The following is a 25,756-nucleotide window of genomic DNA, read 5'->3' on the forward strand; positions in this document are numbered from 1 at the left end:
CTCATGCAGATTTCTGCAGCCAGCTTGAATTTCTCCTCAGAAATTCTTTTCTATTTCTTTTCTATTGCATTTTCTTTTCTATTGCATTGTCAGGCTGCAAATTTTCCAAACTTTTACACTCTGCTTCCCTTATAAAACTGGATGCCTTTAACAGCACCCAAGTCACCCATTGAATGCTTTGTTGCTTAGAAATTTCTTCTACCAGCTATCCTAAATCATCTCTCTCAAGTTCAAAGTTATCGAACTCTCTAGGGAAGAGTCAAAATGCTGCCAGTCTCTTTGCAAAAGCATAACGAGTCACCTTTGCTCCAGTTCCCAAGAAGTTCCTCATGTCCATCTGAGACTGCCTCATCCTGGACTTTATTGTCCATATTGTTATCAGCATTTTGGGCAAAGCCATTCCACAAGTCTTTAGGAAGTTACAAACTTTCCCACATTTTTCTGTCTTCTTTTGAGCCCTCCAAATTGTTCCAACCCCTACCTGTTACCCACTTCCAAAGTTCCTTTCACATTTTTGGGTATCTACAGCAGTGCCCCACTCTACTGGTACCAATTTACTGAATTAGTCTGTTTTCACACTATTGATAAAGACATACCCGAGACTGGGCAATTTACAAAAAAATTAAAAAAAGAGAGACGTTTATTGGACTTACAGTTTCACATGGCTGGGAGGCCTCACAATCATGGTGGAAGGCAAGGAAGAGCAAGTCACATCTTACGTAGATGGCAGCAGGCAAAGAGAGAGTTTGTGCAGGGAAGATTCCCTTTTTACATCAGATCTCGTGAGACTTATTCACTATCACAAGAACAGCACAGGAAAATCCTGCCCCCATGATTCAATTACCTCCCACCAGGTCCCTCCCACAACATGGGGGAAATTCAAGATGAGATTTGGGTGGGGACACAGCCAAACCATATCATCCTCATAACAAACATATGCAGTAGGTATAATTATTGTCTCTATTTCATAAGTGAGAAAAATGAGACACAGTTAAATGACTTGCTAAAGGTCACACAGCAAGCAGTTGTATAGCAGATTCAAACCTACAGTCTGGGTTCTTCTATAATAGTTAGAGTTAGTAGTAGAATAAATACAAAGCATCATTCAGTAGATCATTCTGCATGAATGCTATAAACTCACTAAGAATCATTTACATCAATATGTGTTACTTTCCAGTACTCCTTTTCTCTTAATAAGAATGTTGTTTCTGAACTTCCCAGTTACTATACCTTCCCTTCTCCCAAAGGTAATCACTATCCTGATTTCTAGCAAACGAATTATCTTTACTTCTTTTGAGCTTTATATCAACAGAAGCATTTTGGTGTCTTATGTTTTATTAAATATACAAGAATTGAGTTATCCATTCTTTTGTGGAAGGACATTTCAGTGGTGTTCAGTTTCAGGGTATTATCAATAATCGTGCAATGAGTAGTCTTGTACATGTCTTTTAGTGCACATATGTATGCATTCTTAGATTTCCACCTAATGGACAGGATAGACATGACTTAGAACTACCGAGTTGTGGAGTATGCAAGTGAATTCTGCATGCTAGAATCTGCCTTTCTCAAATAGATGTACCAATTTATATTCTCTTCAACATTTTATGAGAACTCTATTTTGCTTCACATTCTTACTAACAGTATTGTCAATCTTTTTCCATTTTAGTCATTTTGGAATGTAAATAGTGACAGCAAAATATGTTTTTAAGTTTTTTCATTGATTACAGGTGTTATTAAACATCTTTTCATGTCTTTATTAGCCATTGGGATCTCTTCTTTTGTGAAGTGCCTGTTTAAGTCTTTTCTACTTTTTAAGAATTAGATTACTTGTCTTTTTCTTATTTATTGGTAGGTATTTCTTATAAATTTTAGATATGAATCCTTTGATACATGTATCATCCATTTATTCTCCTCCTCGGTTGTTTGCCTTCTTACTCTCTTAAAAGTATCTTTGCTGAACAGAAATTCCTAATTTTAATGTATTGGCTTGTCAATCTTTCAGTTATAGTAAATATTTGTTAAGTGAATGATCTCGAAGGAGTTCAGTGTCAGCTACAAGAGATAATCATTGTAAAACATAAATTCTGTATCAAATTTATGTATAAAATATTTTAGACCAGGCACGGTGGCTCACGCCTGTAATCCCAACACTTTGGGAGGCCGAGGCAAGGATTACGAGGTCAGGAGTTTTAGACCAGCCTGACCAACATGGTGAAACCCCATCTCTAATAAAAATACAAAAATTAGCCGTGCGTGGTGGCCTGTGCCTGTAATTGCAGCTTCTCAGGAGGCTGAGGCAGGAAAATTGCTTGAAACTGGGAGGCAGAGGTTGCAGTGAGCCAAGATTGCACCACTGCACTCCAGTCTGGGCAACATAGTGAGACTTCATCTCAAAAAATATGTATATATTTTAGATATGTATAAAATATTTTGGAACACAGAGGAAACCGTGACTAATTCCAACCAGAGAGTCAAGGAATTCTTCATGGAGAACATGATGGGAAGGACTTCTAAAGCAAAAGAAATATGAACAAATGTACTAAATGTAAATAAGCATTGTGGTTTTCAGAAGTTCAAGTGTGGCTAAAGTCAAGGGATTATTAATTCTATTTGCAGGAAATAAGAAGGTAAGTTAGGTTGGAGTCACATTTTAAAGGAGCTGTATGTTTTGGTCGGGGGCATAGTTTCTAAAGATTTTGAAGCAAAGGAAAGACATTTTCAGATTTGTTTCAGGGGATATACTGTTCTTATCAAAATGGATTGATAAGAGACAGAGACAGACCACTTAGTGTGCTTTATAGCAATCTATGTGAATGATGATAAAAATAAGGCTTATGCCTGTGGCAACAGGAATGGAAAGTACTGGGGGTATATCACAGTGGTTAATAAAACAGGCTCTGCTCCTTAATAGGATTGTGACCTTATGTGTATCTTAACCATTCAGAGTTTTCCTAAATAATAATAATAATAATAATAAAACCTACTATTGTCATTACGAACATTAAATGTTTGTAAAGTACTTAGCAAAGTACTTACATAGTAAAGGAAAACTATGTGATATGATTCAAATAGACTTCAGAAACAAGAAATACAAAAAAGATTAATTCAGGGTTTTCATTTAGACAGCTTCTTAAGAGTCCCAGTCCCTGAGTTAAGGAATTCAAAAGAAGCAGCATATTTTGGGGGAATAACGACTATTAGGAGTCTCTATGGCATACAAGTAATACCATACAACTGGAAATCTATTTGCTCCTCCAATTAAATAGTGTAGTCCTTATTTCTTATTTGTTCAGTGTTAATGATTTTCATCCCTTTTGTTTTCTCTTCTGGTACTATTCACTTAACTGAGAGTATGCTTTACTGTGTTATTCTCAGAATAAGAGCATCCCAGAGGATTCGTGGAAGAAATGCAACACTTTCGAGTATAAACTATCAAATAGCCAGGTTTTCTCTCTACTGTATTTGATCACCTAGTCCCTTATTTTTTTTAAAGCAGAACTTAGTACTACCATTGTATAACGTGGAGTAGGTAATTTTCCTCTCAAATCAGAACATTCTGATCTGGTAAAGCTAAGAGTTCTTGGCTCTCTTTGAAAAGATAGATTAAATCTACCTGTCTTTTTGCTATTTTTTGCTGCCTATAGATCAGTGTTCTATTGTTTCTCTTACTAATTATTATATATTTACACAGAAGTCTTGGCTAAAGTTCCATCAAATTATTATACTTCTTTAACCTTACTAAAATGAATTTCCTCCACTATTCCTTACATATAAATACATGTAATTTATGTAGACATATGAAGTCTATAGTAACACCTATAGTACCAGTATTTCTTTACTACTGGAAAACTAAACCATAGTGACTATTATTAAAAATTACTTGAAAACCAGACCTCTGTATTCTCCATAGGGCTAAATATTAGTAAACTAAATAATAAAACTGTTTCCAGATGTTTTTTGTTAAAGATTTTTAAAGTATTAATAGAATTTAATTAATTACATAATATATATTATCCATGTCTAATTATTTGTCTAGCTATATTCATCATGGAAAAAAATGTTCAAAGGAAAAGTGACATTATGTGTGAAACTTTGTCAAAAATATGTCATTGATGTTTGAGACAAGGTAATAAAACTGTCACAGAAATTCTTTTTCTTACTAATATATAATATTAATATGAAGATGTATTCTCAAGTCAAATTTTGGTATATACAGAAGTCAGTAGTAATATGATTTGGCCAAGTACCTTTGCTTTCATAATAGTTTTATAATCTTTGTGTGTGTGTATGTGTACATACAAAGAGGCACTTAATTTTTTAGTTCTTGTTATGTACCCAAATTTATATCAGATGCTTTCTGTTCTCATTTCCTTTCATTCTTCTAATGGTGGTCCATGTTTCAATAACTTGCCTATGAGCACAAAGCTAGTAAGTAGACTAAAACTGGAATGGGTACCCAAGTCTGTCTTACTCCCAAACCTATTCCTTTTCTGTTACCTCTACTTCTACTTCCCTGCCTTACAGTCAGAAAATTTATAAAGGTAAACAGTTTGTCAATGTGAAAAACTAAAAGTAGTTTTTAAAGTATACAGAATATTGTGCAGACTTAAAATCATTATAGTGAACTACATTTATTAATACAGATTGATTATTTATGACATATTGTCAAATTGAAAATGCAAATTAAAACATCCATGTGTGGAAACAATAAACCCTGGGGATTTCGGAAGCAGGGAGGAGCAGAGTAGGGACAAGGATTGAAAAACTACCTGTTGGGTACTATGTTCATTACTTGGGCAATGAGATCATTAGAAGCCCAAACCTCAGCATCATGCAATATACCCATGTAACAAACCTGAACGTGCACTCCTGAATCTAAAAATAAAACATAAAAAAAGAAAGGATTTGTCATTCTTGGAAGGACAGAAAAAAATTCATGTGTGTGTATTTTTTTATGTATGAAAATATTTATGGAAGTATGGTCAACAAAGGTTTAAAATTGGTTGTCTAATAAAATGTTTGTGATTTTTAAATTTCCTTATACTTTTTTGTTGATTGAATTATTTTTGGTCTTTTTAGTAAGCATGTATTTTAAGAATCATAAAAATCACTTAAGACTACTCTTTCATTCAGCAAAAAAAAAAAAAGAAACAAAATATAAGAACAAGTTAAAATATAGAAAATGTATTTTTCACCAACTGTCATTTCTAGAACCTAGTTTACAATTGTATAACAGATGATACATTTAATTAAATCTCTTACACATAGTCATTCATTTTTTGCATATTGCATATTCTAGAGCAGTGAGTAAAATGGCTTGAAATGCCAAACTCATGGATTTGGTACTACATTTTATTGACAAATAAAATAATAGGTGTTTAAGCTACTTTGAGAGTAGGCTTCATTCCAGTATAATTGAATAGCTCCTATCAGAGCTCCTATCTGTATCACAAGTAACTATTATAAACTCTAAACCAAACAAAGAAACAATAACTATCTGAAAGCACTGGAGAGTGCTCTATAAAGTAGACAGATTCTACCATTTGGAAGAAGGCACTGGTTGATTATCCCATTCTTAAAACTTTTAGCCTGAGAGTAGGCCCCAATCTGGCCTAACTGGCAGCTAAAACCTGCTGGCTTCTTGGCTACAAGAATGGTTTGGGAAAACTATAGCTACATTAAAGTAAAAAGGGAAATCCTAGAAAGGAGAGAGCCAAAGAGGGGAGCCTGAAATTCTATAAATAAACTCCCTATATTTCTGGCTGACCTCTGAGCCATGAATGAGCTGGGTAGACTACAAACAGCACAACTAGGGCTAAAGGGATTGAACTGAAATTTGAATTGCCATCCTCTGCATAGCAGAGTTTGCAGTTAGGTCTGCCGAAGTCACTGCTTACTAAAATTTAAAAAAATCAATATTATAACAAAATCCAGTGTCTATTCAACATATCGCTCAGTGTCCAGCATATAGTTTGAAATTATTTCACAAAGAAACAAGTGAACATGACCCATTCTTGCAAGAAAAGATAATCAATTGAGACTAACCCCAAGATGACCCACCTATTGTAATTAACAGACAAAAATTCTAAAGCAGCTTCTATAATCATAATCAAGCAGTAAAGGAACATATGCTTGTAATGAGTGAAGAGATAGGAAATCTTAGCAGAAAAAAATAGAAACTATTGAACCAAATAGAAATTTAAGAAGTGAAAAAGAAAGTAGCTGAAAAGTGTTTTCAGGGTATCTTCTTTAAATTTAAGACCCCACCTGAGCCAGTGAAATCATTTAGTAAATATGTAGCATCATTAAATAAAACTATCTAATCCAGCTCTATAAAGCAGGTTGAATTGGCTTTCAAACCAACAAAATTTATTGCTACTTATTTGTGTTTGGGAAGTTTTTACATTGTTTACTGTTGGAACATATTAATGTATCCATGCATGTCGAAATTATATGTAGAATGAAAGGAAAATTAGGAATATTCAAGATTTTACTCTGGAAAATTATCTTTGACTACAAGAGAGAAACTGCACTGAAGATAATTATTTTAGCTTAGCATTTTTTATGGGTTATACAGTATCAATTTAATAGTAGATAGTAGAATAGCTAGTTTAAGAGTTCTATAAACTACCCTCACTGACAGTCTGATTCCTTTATATAATTTTTTTTACTGAAGTCAAAGTTATAATATTAGGGAAAAGTACCATTTCTAATCAAATATTTATACCACGTTTAATTTTTTGTGTATGTTTTGCTAATAGTGCCTACTATAAACTCAAATTAATAACTTTTATACTTATTTTATAATTGAATTCAAACAAATGGCAACAAAAACACTAAAAGAATGGTTTGCAGGGGCAAGGGCAAGATGGCCAACTAGACACAGACAAGTGGAACAGCTCCCATGGAAGTACTGAGACAACAGGCATGCTTTTAACAGATCTTTACAGGGAAGGCATCAAGAGTGGACCAGGAGAAGACATAGAAGCTGGGCTAAAGGAAGAGAAAGCTGGGAATGCTGCATGGACTTTTGTGCACCAGGACTCATTTTTGAACCACAACAGCTCCAGGAGCATGGGTGAGTTGAACTGACAAGGAGCAACCCGCTCTCACCATGGGCCTCTGGAACCCCAGCAGGAGGGGACCCCTCAACCACCACAGACACATGAGGTGGCAGGGAGAGTTACTTAGGGAAGTCTTAAGGGCAGCAAGCCAGCTGATGTGGAGCCCAGAGGGTTTGGTGCAGAAGTAACTGTAGTGGAGCATGGCCAGGGACAGCCATCCCCCTAGACTTGACTTGCTCCCATAAGAGACTTTAGTCCTAGGAGAACTGTTGGACCTGATCTGTCCAGGGAAGTCTTGCGCAACAGACAGGGCTGGTCTGACCTGAGCCCTCCTTGGTCTGCTGGCCTGTCCTGGGGCCCTAGCCTGGCCATGCCTGCTAGCAGGGCAGTCTTGAGGTCCCTGGGTACCCATGCCGTAGCTTCAGCACTGATGGACCATGCCTGACCAGTAGAGAGTTTCGATGAGGCATCCCTATGGCCACGCACCAGCCTGCACGCTCCCTCCCCAGCCTGTGCAGCTTTCCCAGACCCATGGCACTCCCCACATCACTTTGCTGATGCATGTCTACACAGGTGGCTTTTGCTTTACTTGCCCAGCCAGCACACAGGAACGCAGTCTGCCCTCCTCCCTTGCTGACCACCATTGCAGACACCCTTGGTAAGCACAGAGCTGGCAAGTCTCACTCCTGCCAGCACCCCACCCTTGCACTAACATTGCACAGAGAACAGCAGATCATCCCACACCCTGAACAATCACTCTTATTTGAGGGGCACAGAGAAGGCACCCAGATCTATGCTGGTCAGCACCCTGCCCCCAAGCCAACACCACCTCCAGTGCAACAGCACAGTCTCTAGCAAGGGCCCCCCATCCCCCACCAGCTGTGTTGCCTCCACCACTATGGTGAACACCTGCAGGGGGGCAGGCACCCCTGCATCTGTTAGCACTCTTCTGCAGATGCTGCACCTCAGAACCCAAGCACAATGGACTGAACCTCAAAGAGGTCAAACTGGGGCCCAATGCAAGTCCCCCAGAGTTAGAGCACACAATCCAGGAGTTGGGAGCTGAGCATTGGCCTCCTAAAATGTTCCAAAAACAAGATTGGATTCTTCCAGTCAGCTGAATGCATCTTATACCATAATCAAACCCTCAAGGTTATCAAATAGGATAAAAGAAAAAAAATCCAAAGGTCAGCAACCTCAAAGATTGAAGATAGATAAGCCCACAAAGATGAGAAAGCATCAGTGCAAGAATGCTGAAAACTCAAAAAGCTAGAGTACCTTCTTTCTTCCAGATGACCACACCATCTCTCCAGCAAGGGTCCAGAACATGGCTCAGATGGCTGAAATGACAGAAATAGAATTCAGAATATGGGTAGAAATGAAGATCATTGAGCTACAGGAGTATGTTGAAACTCAGTGCAAAGAAAGTAACAATCATGATAAAACATGGCAGGAGTTGACAGACAAAATAGCCAGTACGGAAAAGAACATAACCAACATGATAGAGCTGAAAAACACACTGCAGGAAGTTCATAATGCAATCACAATTATTAATAGCAGAATAGAACAAGCTGAGGAAAGAATCTCAGAGCTTAAAGGCTGGCTTTCTGAAATAAGACAGGCAGACAAGAATAGAAAGGGAAAAAAAGTATGAAAAGGAATGAACAAAACTTCCAAGAAATATGGGATTATGTAAAGAGATTGAATCTGCGACTGATTGGTGTCTCTGAAAGAGATGGGGATAATGGAACCAACTTGGAAAACATGTTTCAGGTATCATCCATGAGAACTTCCCCAACCTAGCTAGAGAGGCCAACATTCAAATTCAGGAAATGCAGAGAACTCTAATAAGATACTTCACATGAAGATCATCCCCAAAACGTAATCATCAGATTCTCCAAAGTAAAAATGAAAGAAAACATGTTAAAGGCAGCTAGAGTGAAAGGTCAGGTCACCTACAAAGGGAAGCCCATCCAACTAACAGCAGACGTCTCAGTTGAAACCCTACAAGCTAGAAAAGACTGGGGCCCAATATTCAGTATTCTTAAAAGGAATTCCAATCCAGAATTTCATATCCATCCAAACTAAACTTTATAAGCAAAGGAGAAACAAGATCCTTTTCAGACGAGCAAATGCTAAGGAAATTTATTACTACCAGACCTACCTTACAAGAGCTCCTGAAGGAAGCACTAAGTGTGGAAAGGAAAGACCATTACCAGCCACTACAAAAACACATTGAAGTCCACAGATCAGTGACACTAGAAAGCAACCACATATGTCTGCAAAGTAACCAGCTAACATCATGATGACAGGATCAAATCCACACATATCAATACTAACCTTAAATGTAAATGGGCTAAATGCCCCAATTAAAAACACAGAGTGGCAAGCTGGATAAAGAACCGAGACCCATTGATATGCTGTCTTCAAGAGACCCATCTCACATATACAATGGCACACACTGGTTCAAAAAAAGGGGATGGAAACAAATCTACCAAGCAAATGGAAAACAGAAAATGATAAGGGTTGCAGTTCTACTTTCTGACAAAACAGACTTTAAACCAACAAAGGTTAAAAAAGAAAAAGAAGGGCATTAGGTAATGGTAAAAGGTTCAAATCAACAAGAAGATCTAAATATCCTAAATATATATGCAACAACACGGGAGCACCCACATTCATAAAGTAGGTTCTTAGGGACCTTCAAAGACACTTAGACTCCCACACAATAATAGTGGAAGTCTTTAACATCCCACTGACAATATTAGACAGATCACTGAGAAAGAAAATTAACAAAAATTCAGGTCCTGAACTCAGCCCTGAGTCAAATGGACCTGATAGATATCTACAGAACTCTCCACGTAAAAACAACAGAATTTACATTCTTCTTACTGTCACATGGCATATATCCTAAAATTGATCACATCATCAGAATTAAAACGCTCTTGAGGAAATACAAAAGAACTGAAATCATAACAAACAATCTCTAGGACCACAGTGCAATCAAATTAGAAATTAAGACTGAGAAGTTTACTCACAACTGTACAATTACATGGAAACTGAATAACCTGCTCCTGAATGACTGTTTGGTAAATAATGAAATTAAGGCAAAAATCAATAAGTTCTTTGAAACTAATGTGAACAAAGATACAACATACCGGAATCTCTGGGACACAGATAAGGCAGTGTTAAGAAGGAAATTTATAGCACTAAATGCCATCAAAAAAGTTAGAAAGATCTCCAGTTAACAGTCTAACATCACAACTAAAAAGAACTAGAGAACCAAGAGCAAACAAATCCCAAAGCTAGTGGAAGACAAGAAATAACCAAAATCAAAGCTGAACTCAAAGAGATTGAGACAGAAAAAATGTCTTTTGTAATGGATGAGTATAAGGCTCCAGATAGATACAGAGAATGATGACTTACGTAAACTTACTCTCTCTTAGCTCTATTACTGTCCCTGTTTTTCTGTTTGATGAGTTGTTTACTCTTTGGCAATAATAATTTTGCTAAAAATTTCTATAATCATGTTTTTTATTGTTAAATAATGTAAATGTAAAGAAAACATTATATATTTATAAATACATGTAGTATTTCCGAAAGTTTTCTTAAAAAGGGTATACGATCTCTAATAACACCATAATATACTGATCTATTATGTTAATATACTGATCTATTATTAATTTGTTCATATCTCTGATGTCTGTAACATCAAGCACATTTGTCATGGTTTTTAAAATAATATATATGTGTGTTTGTGTATGTGTATACATATATATATTTATGACACATGCTGGGCATAGTCATTGCACATACTAGATATTTGCATGTTTCTTAAACTGAAAATTAACTTATATAATCATATTCTTAAGACTTTGTGCCAATTTATTTAAATATAACACATCAAGCTTACCTTTAGAACTATTTTGAAGCTTTTTATAAAAGATAAACTTATCACTAATGAAATATAAATTGGAAATAGTCAGAAAAAGAAGAGGATGCCAAAATGTTAACTGTGAAACTAGTTGTTTTTGTATTGTATTGTTACATTAAAAACCACCACAAAATTTGGTGGCTTTAACACATATAGTGATTTGTTATTTTTCACAAGTCTGGGCTTTCTGAGTGGGAATATTTTCTCATGTCATTATTTCAGCCACATGAGTCTAAGGTCACTCATGTAGCTGAAATAATGTCACCTCAGTTGGGTCTGGAGAATCTAAGCCTCACTCAGATGTGTAGGACCTTGGTGCTGGATATTCCACTAGACCTTTCTCTCCAAATGGTCACCCATCATTCCCTTGTCTGGCCCAGCCTTCCTGACATGGTAGTAGAAGTTTACCAAAGAGTGAAGACAGAAGAATGGAAACCTTTTGAAACCTAGGCTTCAGAACAGCCATACCATGACTTATTGCCCCATTCCATTGATCAAATCAAGTCAGAAATCCAGCCCAGTTGCAAGGGTTGTGGAAATAGACCCCACCTCCTGACAGGAGGATTTACAATGACTGTATGACCATATTTAATTTACCACAGTAGTATATGTGTAATTATTAAGTATAAAATTTATTTCTAAACTTACTGACCATGAGTACTAAGTATCAGAATGAAGAATGAATAAATGTTTATAATCCCTCTTTTTTTTAACTTTAAATTGAAGTTTAGGGGTACATGTGTAGAATGTGTAGGTTTGTTACATAGGTAAACATATGTCATGAGGGTTGGTTGTACAGATTATTTCATCACCAGGTATTAAGCCTAGTACCCATTAGTTATATTTCCTGCTTCTCTCCCTCCTCTCACCCTCCACCCTTCAATATGCCCCACTGTGTGTTGTTCCCCCATGTGTTCTCATCATTTAGCTTCCACTTCTTAGTCACAACAAGTGGTATTTGGCTTTCTGTTCCTGCATTAGTTTGCTGAGGATAATGGGATCCAGCTCCATCCGTGTCCCTGCAAAGAACATGATCTCATTGTTTTTTGTGGCTGCATAGTATTGCATGGTGCATAGGTACCACATTTTCTTTATTCAGTCTGTCATTGATGGGCATTTGGGTTGTTTCCATGTCTTTGCTATTGTGAATAGTGCTACAATGAACATACATGTGCATGTGTCTTTATAATATAATGATTTATAATCAATTGGGTATATACTCAGTAATGGGATTTCTGGGTCGAATGGTATTTCTGTCTGTAGGTCTTTGAGGAATCGCGACACTGTCTTCCACAATGGTTGAACTAATTTACCCTCCCACCAACAGTGTAAAAGTGTCCCTTTTTCTCCACAACCTTGCCAGTATCTGTTATTATTTGACTTTTTAGTAATATTCTGACTTGCATGAGATGATATCTCATTGTTGTTTTGATTTGCATTTTACTAATCAGTGATGTTGAGCTTTTGTTCATATGCTTATAGGACACGTGTATGTCTTCTTCTGAGAAGTGTCTGTTCATGTCCTTTCCCCACTTTTTAATGGGTTTTTTCCTTGTAAATTTATTTAAGTTCCTTGCAAATGCTGGATATTAGACCTTTGTCAGATGCATAGTTTGCAAAAGAATTGTCTCCCATTCTGTAGGTTGTCTGTTTACTTTTTTGATAGTTTCTGTTGCTATAAAGAAGCTCTTTAGTTTAATTAAATCCCAGTTGTCAATTTTTGCTTTTGTTGCAATTGCTTTTAGTTTCTTTGTCATGAATTCTTTGCCCATGCCTATGTCCTAAATGGTATTGCCTAGGTTGTCTTCCAGGGTGTTTATAGTTTTGGGTTTTATATTTAAGTCTTTAATCCATCTTGAGTTAATTTTTGTATATGGTGTAAGGAAGGGGTCCAGTTTCAATTTTCTGCATGTGGCTAGCCAGTTCTCCCAGCACCTTTTATTGAATAGGTTGTTGCTTGTTTTTGTCATGTTTTTCAAAGATCAGAGAGTTGTAAGTGTGTGGTCTTATTTCTGGGTTTTCTGTTCTGTCCCCATTGCTTGTTTTTGTCAGGTTTGTCAAAGATCAGACAGTTGTAGGTGTGCGGTCTTATTTTAGGGTTCTCTATTCTGTTGCATTGGTCCATGTGTCTTTTTGTACCAATATCATGCTGTTTTGGTTACTGTAGCCCTATAGTATAGTTTGAAGTCAGGTAGTGGGATGCCTCCAGCTTTGTTTTTTTGTTTTTGTTTTTTGCTTTTGTTTTTGTTTTTTTGCTTAGGACCACGTTGGCTATTGAAATCCCTTTATTTTTTTAATGATACATACAAATTACAAAGAATTCAAACAGGGCAAAAATGTAAAAAGGCAGTAAAAAAATAAAATGTACTTCAAAGCTAACTACCCAAGAGTAATAAATATTTAACATTGTTTATAAAACATTCCAACATCTTTCACTGCTTATTATGTAGCTAGAAGAATGTATGGATGTTTAAATGAGTGAAAGACATAGCTATATAAACAATTAGGATAATTTTCTGAAGCTAATATATAGTAGCATTTATTTACACTTAAGCAGAAGAAAAGGGAACTGAGTAAAAGAGCCTATTGACTTTGAAATAACTATTTTTTATTAGAAGAGATATTATATGCTGAAATCCCTCTAAATCTTAAAAAATAGGAAAGTCATTAATAGGTTACAGTCATATGTTAACTATATGTTAAACCTTAGACAGGATTGGTTGAATCCTTGCTATGAAAGATAAGGATATTTGCACTATTACATTTCTTCCCACCTACCCTCTCCTTACCTTCCAATTTCTGTTTATTATATGATTTTCAGAAAAAAACTGATAAAACAATATCCAGTCCTCAAACTAGTGCTTATTTCAAACTTGTTGCAGAGATGTAGAAGAAAAACAGAAAGTCAGCCCAGACTGTATCAGATCTGGAACTTGCACAGAAAAAAAATAGGGGAAGCAAGAAACCAGAGACAACATATAGTCTTTGTTGGAATACTCTGCTCTTCTGAAATTTTATTAATGTCCAGTGCTAGAATCTTTCTTCCTAGATAAGGGTTTAGCTCATCATTATGTGAGGAGTGTCATCAAGTTTAAGATTAGTTTTCCATTTCAGTGTGCCTTCGTTTCTAGAATCTTCATCTTGAATGCCATGAGCCCTCCATTGCATGTTTCTTATAGAAGCTGCTTACAATAAGAAAAAGATATGGAGTCTCTTTTAGTTTGCATCTCTGTAGATTTAGAGGTATTCATGAGAATTTTTAAGATTTTGAGAATTCACCATTATGACCTCTTTGGAGTCCAGAGTAGCATTAGGAGCCTCAAAATGGAGAACTGTGTGTCTCAAAGATCTTTTGCTTCTGTCCTTAACCATCCAGCTTTTGAGACTTATGAAGCTATGTTGTTTGCTTATTTGGTTGTTGCTTGTGGAGGTTTTTCCTCTAGTTTTTACTCTTTTATGTTGATTTTATGAGATATTAGGAGGGGGATTTTTGTGATACACCTTTATTCTACTAAAGATGAATGGAATGGAATACTAGAAATGCAAGGCAATAATTTTTTAAAGAAATATCCTCCACATAAGGAAAAGTTAATCACTAAAATAAACAATGTCCTCAGCCTCACTTTTGCAACAGATGCAGAGGGACTTTTCATAAGTTGCTTTCATGAAAAAATCTTCAATGACCTCTTATTTGGTAGAGGCAGCTGAATATTAAAGTTTTGTCAGAATGAAGTGGATCTAACAGGTACAGAAACAAATATGGCAAGATAAATTGCTTTCTAACTAAGCTAAGATAAATTACTAAGTTAAATAAGATAAATTTAATAAGTTGGTACAGTAAATAGCTAAGATAAACTGCTTTTTAAACATGATAGAATAAAAAGACTCAGTATCTAATGTGGCACATAGTTCAGTTTAATATGTATACATATATCACCTTGAGGTATCTTTCTTAAAATGCAGCTTCTGATTCGGTAGATCTTGGATGGAACTTCAAATTGTGTATTTCTAATTCCGTGACACCACTGGTGCCAGTTCTCAGATCATACTTTTAGTAACAAGATTCTAGACAACTATAGACTAAGAGCTCCTCTACTTGACTGAATCCTTGAGACCAGAGATACTGCCTTATTTATCTTTGCATTGCTGTTCTCTAAGGAAGTACCTGAATAAAAGTTTGCCCTGAAATATTTTCTTGTTAAATGAATTAATGAATCAGATGCATGACAACTAGGGGCCTGGAGAACTGGTATTCTATACTGGTGGGTGAGGAAGAATTCTTTTGTTTTGAAAACCAAGTGACTGAATGATAGGATTTCTATTTTGTCTTAAAATCTAAAAGCCTTACTAAAATTTTTGCTCACATGAAGTCTGCCATATATCACATTAGCTACTTTGGCCAACAAAATATTACTTCCCAAATGCTTGAATAGATTCTTAATTGCTCTCAAGATAACAAATGTTATTCAAGTGAAAGAAATCTATATATTAAGTGTTACCAGTTATCCATCCTGGAAATAGAAAAACTTTAGTAATATTACTGTAATAAAACTGATTTTTGTTTGTTTGTTTGTTCGAGACGGAGTCTTGCTCTGTTACTCAGGCTAGAGTGCAGTGGCACATTCTCGGCTCACTGCAACCTCCGCCTCCCTGGTTCAAGCGATTCTCCTGCCTCAGCCTCCCGAGTAGCTGGGATTAGAGGCACCCGCCACCGTGCCCGGCTAATTTTTGTATTTTTAGTAGAGACGGCGTTTCACATTCTTGGCCTGGGTGGCCTCGATCTCCTGACCTCATGATCCACCCACCTCGGCCTCCCAAAGTGCTGAGATTACAGGCGTGAGCCACTGCGTCCAGCCAACTGATTTTAAACTGTATGAAATCTTTTTGGGCCTACCCAACTATCTGTGAAATTTACCCTTGAGTAATTGAACAGATCGTCTCCTTAGACTAGTAGTTTTCAGTTGCTGGCTACATTTTAGAATTACCTGGGAAGCTTTTAAAAATCCCAGTGCCCAGGCTATACCAAAGAGGTGAGACCCAAGTATTTTTTAAAGCTCCGCAGATAATTCCATTGTGCACCCAAGGTTGAGAACCATTACTTGACTATTAGCTCTTTGAAATCTGAGTCAGTGTTCCTCTTATTTTTAACTTTTAACACTTAATACATGGTAGGTACTTCATAAATGTTTACTTAGTCAACAGATGAATTATGTTATAAGGAAGTATTATCTGAGGCAAAACAGGAGCATTCTTCAGTATAAAGGGACCATTTTTACTATGTTTATTAGCATCTTAAAATTTGAAAAGTTTGAATACCCTCTTAATGTTAATACTGAAAGTTGGTATTTGATATAGATAAACATTTTGGTGTTGAGATATTTTGTTGATGCAACTTGGATTTCATATCACTTTTTATCAAGATTTGATATAAATAGATTGTGATCAGAGGTGAGAAAACTGTGGCACAGGCATTTCACTACCGTAATGGAAGTACTTAAAGGAATATTACAAAGAGATCTAAGGTGTTCTAGGATACATCAGTCGGAAAACAAAGATGGTTAATCTACACATTGCTGAGTTGTGGTATCAACCATGGTTTTGTTTTTTGTTTATTGTTTTCTTGAGACAGAGTCTCATTCTGTCACCCAGGCTGGAGTGCAGTGGCGCGATCTCAGCTCACTGCAACCTCTGCCTCCCAGGTTCAAGTGATTCTCTTGCCTCAATCTCCTGAGTAGCTGGGACTACAAGCGCGCTCCACCATGCTTGGCCAATTTTTGTACTTTTAGTAGAGATGGAGTTTTGCCATGTTGGCCAGGCTGTTCTCAAGCTCCTGACCTTACGTGATCCACCCGCCTCGGCCTCCCAAAGTGCTGGGATTACAAGCATGAGGCACTGCACCCAGCTGGTTTTTTTATATACCAGAAAGAATAGAGAGCTATTTATAAGAGTGAGTATTTAAGCTTTTCTGCTTTTTAAAATGAAGCACAGACAATTGAAGTTTTAACTTCGGTTTATGAAACCACTTTATAAGCACCTTTATTACAATAATCATTGATTTTTGAGGGGCTTTCCTCAGAACAAAATTATAACTATATCTGGGATCAAAGTTCTTTAGATGGGCTCTCAGTTATCTACAATTTATGTTTTTAAAAATAGTTTGTTGCCATTAATTAATCATTGCACAGAAAAGTTCCCTTCATTTGGAGCTCTGAGCTCTGCATTTCTGTGATACCAGAATAAAACACAAACTGCAAAAAAAGGGAAAAAATCATTTTTTAGGTCTTGGATTTATTCTAAATAATCATCCTACATTTTGTGTCACTGATGAATTTGAGAATTGTGGGGACTGTATTGTACATCTCGGTATCAGCCTGCTATTTGTATTTCACAACAGTTATCGGCAATTAAATGATGAAATTCTATTTTTAAATTTTGACTCTGAATTGTAAAAACGTAATGAAACAATGTAATACCAATGCAAGTATATGATTATAATTTAATGAGCACTTAATTGCCCTTTTTAGCAAATAGCTAAAATGTATTATGGGTTGATAGAATTAGCAAGAATAGGAAAAGTCAGCAGATGGAGATCCTAGTTTCACTTTGTTATAAACTAGGTGTGTAATTTTGTAAATTATTTAAGCACATTGTACTTCAGTTGTCTCTTTAGAAAATAAAGAGGCAAATCTGCTAAAGACCCTTCTAGCTCCAAAATTTTATGACATGTAATTCTAATCTCTATAACTGTCATAGTAGTGCATTTTGAATGGCTGAAAAGAACTTCAGATAAGCCATTAATTATAAACTCTTTACGGTTTTCTTATGTTTTATTTACTTTCAAGAATTTGATACTTGCATCCTCATTTTCTATAATTAATAAAATAAGTACTCAAAATTTCAGTGCCTTTTGATCAAGAGTGAAACTGTTCCATGAATTGTGCTTAGAAATTTTCTTACTGACTGTTGAAAAGAATCTGTGTTTCCTCGTTGAATACAAAGTGTCCTAGGACTGGAATGTTTTGAGCAAGCAGGCAAGTTTTTCTGCACATGACTATACTATTGTTTTCTTTCAGGAAACCCTGATAGATTGGTGTGATGAAAAGGAACTTAATTTGATATTAACAACTGGAGGAACAGGATTTGCACCGCGAGATGTCACTCCAGAGGTGAGATAGTACATGCCTTTTCATATTCAAGGATTAAACTAATCATGGTTTTTTTAATCCTTTTTACTATATTTATATTATTTTTATAACTTTGCTAGGCATAACAAATGACTTGTAGTTCTAATAATGTGAAAATTTTGCTGTGGATGAATTGTGAAAAATGTTTCCTGACTTTTTTTCTTTGGGCTTAAACTAGAAGTGATACAATATGAGGAAGATTAAACTGGTCCAGAGGTAATCTGTCATTTTCTTGATGTCAGCCTAATTTCAGGCACATTTCCAAAGGAAGTGATAGCAGAATTCTGATGGTTAGCATGGCATCTGGTCTGATGTGCTTTGTCAATACAGTTCTTTTCTTGAGGTACCCTTTTCATTTGTCTAAAATTACAGTAAGATGACTGCAATAGAATATACTGATTTTACAGTACTTTTGTTGAAAAGGGATATATTTTCCACAATTCTAAATGTGAACAGCATTTAAATGCAGAATTTAATGAGCCCAAAAGTAGAATTAATATCTAGGCTTAAGACCACAGGAAGCATCTTCAACTATTTTATATATAGGAAGAAAAATTAGGGAAAGAATGAAGAATAAGCACTATTAACTAATATGGGGGGGGGTGTATTTTTTCTTTAAGGAAGCCATAAACCACAGATGTCACCTCAGAGCTATACATAAAATTACATCACCACTTGTGACATTTTTTCCTTTACCTCCCCAACCCCCCAAAAGTGTTTCTTGGATCAGTTTCAACTTAATATTTACTATGTCTTTCTATTTCAAATCAGTACATTATTGTATCTACTACCTTATTAACATTCCACAAGGTACTTTTGCTCTGCATCTATTAAATAATTACTGGCCTTCTTATAATAGCACAATGGTTTTCAAACTTTAGCCTGCATCAGAATCAATCAGAGGACTTATTAAAACACAAATTGCTTGACCCCCCACCCCTAGAGTTTCTGATTCAGTAAAGCTGCAATGGGTCTTGAGAATCTGTATTTCTAACAAGGCCCCAGGTGATGCAGATGTTGTCGTTGTTGTTGGACCATAGACCATATTTTCAAACTTTGAGAACTGCTGCTCTACTATATGAAAATGCAATTTTAAGAATTATTTTTTTTCTATTCCTCTATATAAAAACCGTGGTACATAAACTTTTGATATTATCATAATTAGGGTTTTAAATAAAATAGTTTTGGCTTTTAAAGCAATCAAAATCGAGTCGTATTGAGAGGTTAACTTCAACTGCATAAAGTCATCCTTACACAATTTATTTAGCTTCTGGCTTCTATAGTTAGTGGTTCTTTGGCAAAGTTTTACATTTCTTTTATGCTATGACTGACTGAAAAATTACAATTGGGAAGGAAGCCATCTCCTGCAGAGGTGTGCTTGTGTTTTGTTTCTTTGTAAGAACATTGACTACTTACTTATGTTAACATATGGATTTTTGGAGTTTGGGTGCTGTCTTAAGTGTTTTAGTAAATCACTTTGCGTTTATGTATGCCTATTTTTTGTGTGATGGTTTGATATTTTCATATTTTTTCATAACAGAAAAATAGAAAAAATTTCACCAGAAAATTAATTCATAACCAAATAACAGTATTATTTTTAATTCCTTGGATAATTGATCGTGGGGAAATAATTTACATCACAAAATGTTTTGTATCCTACGGGGCTTTCAGTTAATACAAAATGCTAGGCTGAAAATTCAAACCTTTGAATTCTGGCTCTGCTACTTATCAACAAGGTGACCATAGATGGAGTGCTTTTACTCACACTTCTGATGCTAAATGTGGGTTTTTTTACTCGAACCAACCAGTTCTTCAACTCTCCAGATATCAAATGTCCTTCTTTTTATTTCAATTAAATTCTGACACTACCTACCAGGAATTAGTACTAGACTCTGCAGATTTAAGGGCTGTGTCCACAAGATCGCCTTCACGTCACATGCCAGTGGCAAGTACCAGATCCCCAGGCTAGTCAAAATTCTGTCCTACTTGACTACAAAGTCAGTTGGTTCCCAAACCGCGCCCCCCACCCCCCTCTGCATTTTCAGATTCACTAATTTGCTAGAATAGGTCCAAAAACTCCTGGAAACACTTTACTTATGCTTACCAGTTTACTATAAAGGATACAATTTAGGAATAGCCAAATGCAGGAGATGCACAGGACAAGGTATAGGGGCAAGGAGGTTCCATCCCCTCTCAGTATTTAGCGCCCCTCCGGCACCTTGATGTGTTCATCACTCTGGGAGCTCTCTGAATCCCATTGTTCCAAGATATTTTATGGAGCTCAGTCTCCAACCTCACCCCTCAGTGAGTGGAACTGAAAATTCCAATGCTCATAATAACTTAGTCTTTCCAATGACCAGACCAGCCCCATCCTGAGGCTATCTAGGCACCCACCCTAAGTCGTCTCATTAGCATAAACTCAGATGTGATCTGAAGAGGTTTGGGCCTGGCATGGTGGCTCACACCTGTAATCCCAGCACTTTGAGAGGCCCAGGCGGGTGGATCAGTTGAGGCAAGGAGTTCAAGACAAGCCTGGCCAACAAAGTGAGACCATGTCTTTACTAAAAATACAAAGAATTAGCCGGGCATGGTGGCACACGCCTGTAATCCCAGCTACTTGGGTAGCTGAGGCATGAGAATCACTTGAACCTGAGAGTAGAGGTTTCGGCGAGCAGAGATCACAACATTGCACTCCAGCCTGGGTGACAGAGGGAGACCCTGTCTCAAAAAAAAAAAAGGCGGGGTGAGGGGGGTGCAGAGGTTTGTTAGGAATAACAAAAGGCACTCTGTACTCCTATCACTCAGGAAATTCCCAAGGGTTTTATGAGTTCTATAATAAGTCAGGAACCAAGAACAAAGACCAAATGTATTTTTATCTTATACCTTAATAGACTAGTCATTTAACCACTCTGTGCCTTAGTTTTCTATAAAGCGAGGGAAATAAAAGCACCTATTTACCAAGGTGGCTGTGACCGTTCAGTGAGAACTATTCCTGGTATTTTATGTAAGAGTTAATTTATAAGAGTTAATTTTTTTATTTGTTGCTATGTAACTTATGTAACTACCAAATGGACACATTTGATAGTTTTTCTTTTTTGCATGTAATACCAGATAGACAACTATAGCCTTTTACTTGTTTTGAAGTATGTCCATGAAGTCTTTAGAATCTTGTTAAATTATTTCTTAATTTTGATAGGGTAAGCTTCATATTTGATCTCTTCCATCTCTATATTATATAAATCAGAAATCTTGAATTTCTGCTATTCTAGTATCTAGGTTTTGTTTCTTTTCTTTTTTGGCACTACTAGTTGACAAGTGTCTGTTTCCATGGCATTGTATATTTCATTATTCAGAAATTGAGCAGTATTTTATTCTTAAAGTTTTTCAGTTATTTGAAAACTATTGAGGTGCTCTTATATTCATATATACCTATAGCAGCTACATAGTTAAAATTATATTAGAGGTTTCTTAAATGGATTTAAAATATACGTAAATATGTCTTCTCTAATATCTGTTTTTGAAAAGAAGCAATTTACCTGATTGTGAATAACTTGATCTTTAATAGGTTCACTTCATATTTTATATGTATATATAAATACATATGATATGAATATCTATGGCAAAAGTTTGTAGCAGTCGTGGGCTATTAATACTGATAAAATAAATAATAAATAAGCAAACATAAAATCAATATAGGCCCACTAAAAAGTAATTCTACTAATTTCCCTTTTACTTTACATCGTAGAGTAGTTGCAGTTCTTATAATATCTAACGTATAATATTGATGTGTCAGAAAGGAATTTAGAAATATAATCCTCTCGCTGAATTATATACTAATTTGTCTGTTTTGATAGTTGTATCTAAAGAGAAGAAGCTGTTTCTAGACACATTTACCTATATTATATACATCAGGATTGCCAATATTTTTAAATGAGGTCAGAAGTTATTGGTAGAAAGCACAAATACTAATTTGATAAAAGTAAAACAATGTAAAACTTCTCCCTTAAAATCCTAATAATGCTTTATAGTCGATGATTGTCAGTAATTAGCTTAATCTGTAAAGCACAAAGGAAAATTGTTTGTGGATGTGTGTGTTGTAAGAAAAAAAATGAAGGATGAAAATGATGAATAGGATGAACGAAAAAAAACAATCCAAAGATTTTGTCAATGGGTATGAGCTCTAGATAAAATGAAAAATTTAATCAACAGATTTCTCTCCAGGTCTATTAAAAACGAGAATAGAATATCAAGTATAGTAAAGTTTATCTTCTTTATTATATATTTTATAAGAATAGGGCTATCAGAATTGATTTTCCTAAATTATGAATTTGTTTATATTTTTAGGCCCTGCGTCATAGAATATGGTTCATCTGATACTTGCATGCCTTCTAGCCTTCTCCCTGCCTCTAAATATGAGATGCTATCAAAACTTACATATGAAAGCATGATAATTCTCACTCATCAACTTTTTAGAATTTTGTCTTGATAATAAAAACTGGTTTTTAATAATAGATTGCTTGCTTTTTTTTTTTTTTTTTTTTTGAGACAGAGTCTCACTCTGTCACCTAGGCTGGAGTGCAGTGGCATGATCTCAGCTCACTGCAACCTCCACCTTCCAAGTTCAAGCAATTCCTGTGCCTCAGCCTCCTGAGTAGCTGGAATTACAGGCGTGCACCACCAAGCCCAGCTAATTTTTATATTTTTAGTAGAGACAGGGTTTCGCCACATTGGCCAGGATGGTCTCAAACTGCTGACCTCAAGTGATCTGCCTGCTTCGGCCTCCCAAAGTGCTGAGATTACAGGCATGAACCACCGTGCCTGGCCAGATTTCATTTTTTTCTGGTCCGATAAAGGTTGGATAATTCATTGGCACTAGTGAAATATTAGTAATTATAAAGTTCCACAGATTATGAAACTCATTTCTATACAAAGTATTTTCCCTTTATGTCCCATTATTACTTCAAAGCAATGTATGTCCAAAAAAGGTATTATTACATAAAGGATCTGTGTTTGATAATATAGTAAATTAGAAAATGTTAAACTGTTAAATATTTAAAAGGCACAAAATAACTTTCAGTACTTTTAGAGCACTAAGCTGTATTGAATTAAGGGTTGTATGCTAATATATTATTTTGATCATAAGTAAAAGAGTTGAGTAAAAGCCTAGCATACCTGTATGTCTCATCCACTTGGTCATTTGTGAAGCTTTTGTTTTTAATCCTCAATATGTGTTCAGTGCCATGCTTGGTACTGAAGTTAAAAAATGAATGAGACTTTCACAGGGGTAAGCAATGTAGCCCACAAGCCAAATCCAGCCTGTCACCTTTTTTTTGCATGTCCAGGGAGCTAAGAATATATTTTACATTTTTAAATGGCTGAAAAAATCAAAAGGAGAGTAATATTTGTGAGGTGAAAATTATTTGGAATTTGAATTTTAGGGTCTATAAATGAAGTTTTATTGGAACAAAGCTACACTTATTTATGTATTGTCTATGGCTAAAACAGCAGAGTTGAGAAGTTGTAAACAAGACCAGATAGCCTATAAAGCCTGACGTATTTATCATCTGATGCTTTGCAAAAAAAGTTTGTCCACCCATGGCCTTTTGGATGACAACAAGTCATCTTTACTCACATTTTTTTATTTTCTCACTTTTACCTTTGGTTCTTTAGTAATCCGAATAATGTTAGGCTTCCTTCCTTATATTTTTAGTTTTAGATGGAGCAAAGAAAAAATGCTTTTTTGCCATATTGAAGTGTATTGCCCCATTGTCTCAATAGACAATATAGCATAATAAAAATAAAATATCCCTTATTCTAAATAATATATAGAATTCTGCACTTTAAAAATTAATACAATGAATTTGTTGTACATTAAGTAAAATCTCACTGTTAAAAATAATTTTAAACTGAGAAAAAATAATTTGAAACTGACATTCTTAGGAATGCCTCATAACAAACGTATGCTGATATAATTGGTGATTATACTCAAACAAAAGAAGAAATAGCAAAAATACCAGGAAACTGTAAATTTGACATAAGGAATATTTATTTAAAAGAGTTCTTATAACTGTTTCATTATGGAAGTGAAGAGGCATCAGACAAAATGACCTCTTTCAAGAGGGAAAATACTACAAAATGGTACCAAAGAAACCTGACTTAGGAAAAGACTCTGAATTTTAGAAGATATATTCTGTTTATAGACTACTTTTAGGTTGCTTTGGGGCAGATTAATATCTAAGCTTTTCTACAAATTTTTTTCACTTAGGTTATTAGATTTTTTTCATGAAAATGTCAGTTTTCTAGTACAAATTAAAGAAAGTTACAAAAATTGTTTCATAATCAATTTGTTGAAATATATGTATTTCATAATTTTAAGTGTGTGTTTACTATAAGACAGGTATTATTTTATGTAGTCATTAGTCATTTTTCTTTCTTATATTGTAATGCTTCAAAAATAAGAACACTGTATAAGCCCTGGGAAGAAGAAAAAATTGACCTAAGTTACTAACAACATGTTAATGATTTTCAGTTTGTTACTCTTGTGAAAGAGAGTGAGAATTTACATTTAATAACTCACCTAAAAGTTAATATTGGCCATTTTCACAATCAGAAAACACTCTCCTACATTTTAACAGAAGCATAGCATAAAATACCATATTTAATCATTTGTTTTTGATAGAAAATTTGATTTTGTTTTGAGTAAAATAAAATACCTGTTATACATGGTAAGGCTAAAATTAATCATATTGAACTAGGATTTTGACTATCTTAAAATTGTTCTATGCAAATAGGATAATTTAACAATATTAAATTGCTTACAAAGCAGAATACTAGAAACCCTTATACCTGAAGTATTTAAAACTAAATTTAATAAAATGTTCCATCCCTCTATAGTCAGATTTGATGGTTATATTTGATGGCATTTTAAGGAGCTCATCCTAATTTTATGAAATAGTTCCCATGTCATATCTTTGTCTAAACACGTTGGCATGCAATATGGTATAGTGGAAAAAGCTTACACTATAGAGTCAGATTCCTAAATTTAAATATTAGTGCTACTACTTACTAACTATGAAACTTAAGGCAAGTTGACCTGTTCAAATCTTGTTTTCTCATGTGCTAAATTAGCTAATTTTTCTCATCTGCTAAATTAGCTGATGCCTACCTACATCTCAAAATTGTTGATTCTAATAATAAAAATAGTCAGTAATAACAACTAACACTTACATATAGCAATTACTGTGTGCAAATAACTCTTTTAAGCATATGTTAACTCATTTATTCTTCAAAACAACCATATGAGGCCAGGTGTGGTGGCTCATGCCTGTAATCCCAGCCCTTTGGGAGGCCGAGGTGGGTGGATCACTTGAGGTCAGGATTTTGAGACCAGCCTGGCCAACATGGTGAAACCCATGTCTACTAAAATACAAAAAAATTAGCCAGGCATGTTGTTGCATGGCTGTGGTCCCAGCTACTCAGGAGGCCGAATCATGAGAATCACTTGAACCCAGGAGGCGGAAGTTGCAGTGAGCAAAGATGGGGCCACTGCATTCCAACCTGGGTGACAGAGTGAGACC

General features: G+C 35.5%; 1 protein-coding gene across 25 annotated transcripts in view; it reads left to right on the top strand.

Annotated features, from left to right (window-relative positions):
- GPHN (gephyrin) overlaps positions 1–25,756 on the top strand; it is a 672,536-nt gene that overhangs the window by 297,762 nt on the left and 349,018 nt on the right. For all 25 annotated transcript variants that reach the window (XR_010151161.1, XR_010151162.1, XM_063793562.1 and 22 more), the window contains one exon: positions 18,069–18,161. Coding sequence is in view for 22 of the 25 variants with exons in the window: in XM_063793562.1 (XP_063649632.1) it covers positions 18,069–18,161 (93 nt within the window). In the remaining 3 variants the exon portion in view is untranslated. The remainder of the gene's footprint in view (positions 1–18,068; positions 18,162–25,756) is intronic.

This window comes from Pan troglodytes, chromosome 15 (assembly GCF_028858775.2).
Source record: "Pan troglodytes isolate AG18354 chromosome 15, NHGRI_mPanTro3-v2.0_pri, whole genome shotgun sequence".
Taxonomy (NCBI): domain Eukaryota; kingdom Metazoa; phylum Chordata; class Mammalia; order Primates; family Hominidae; genus Pan; species Pan troglodytes.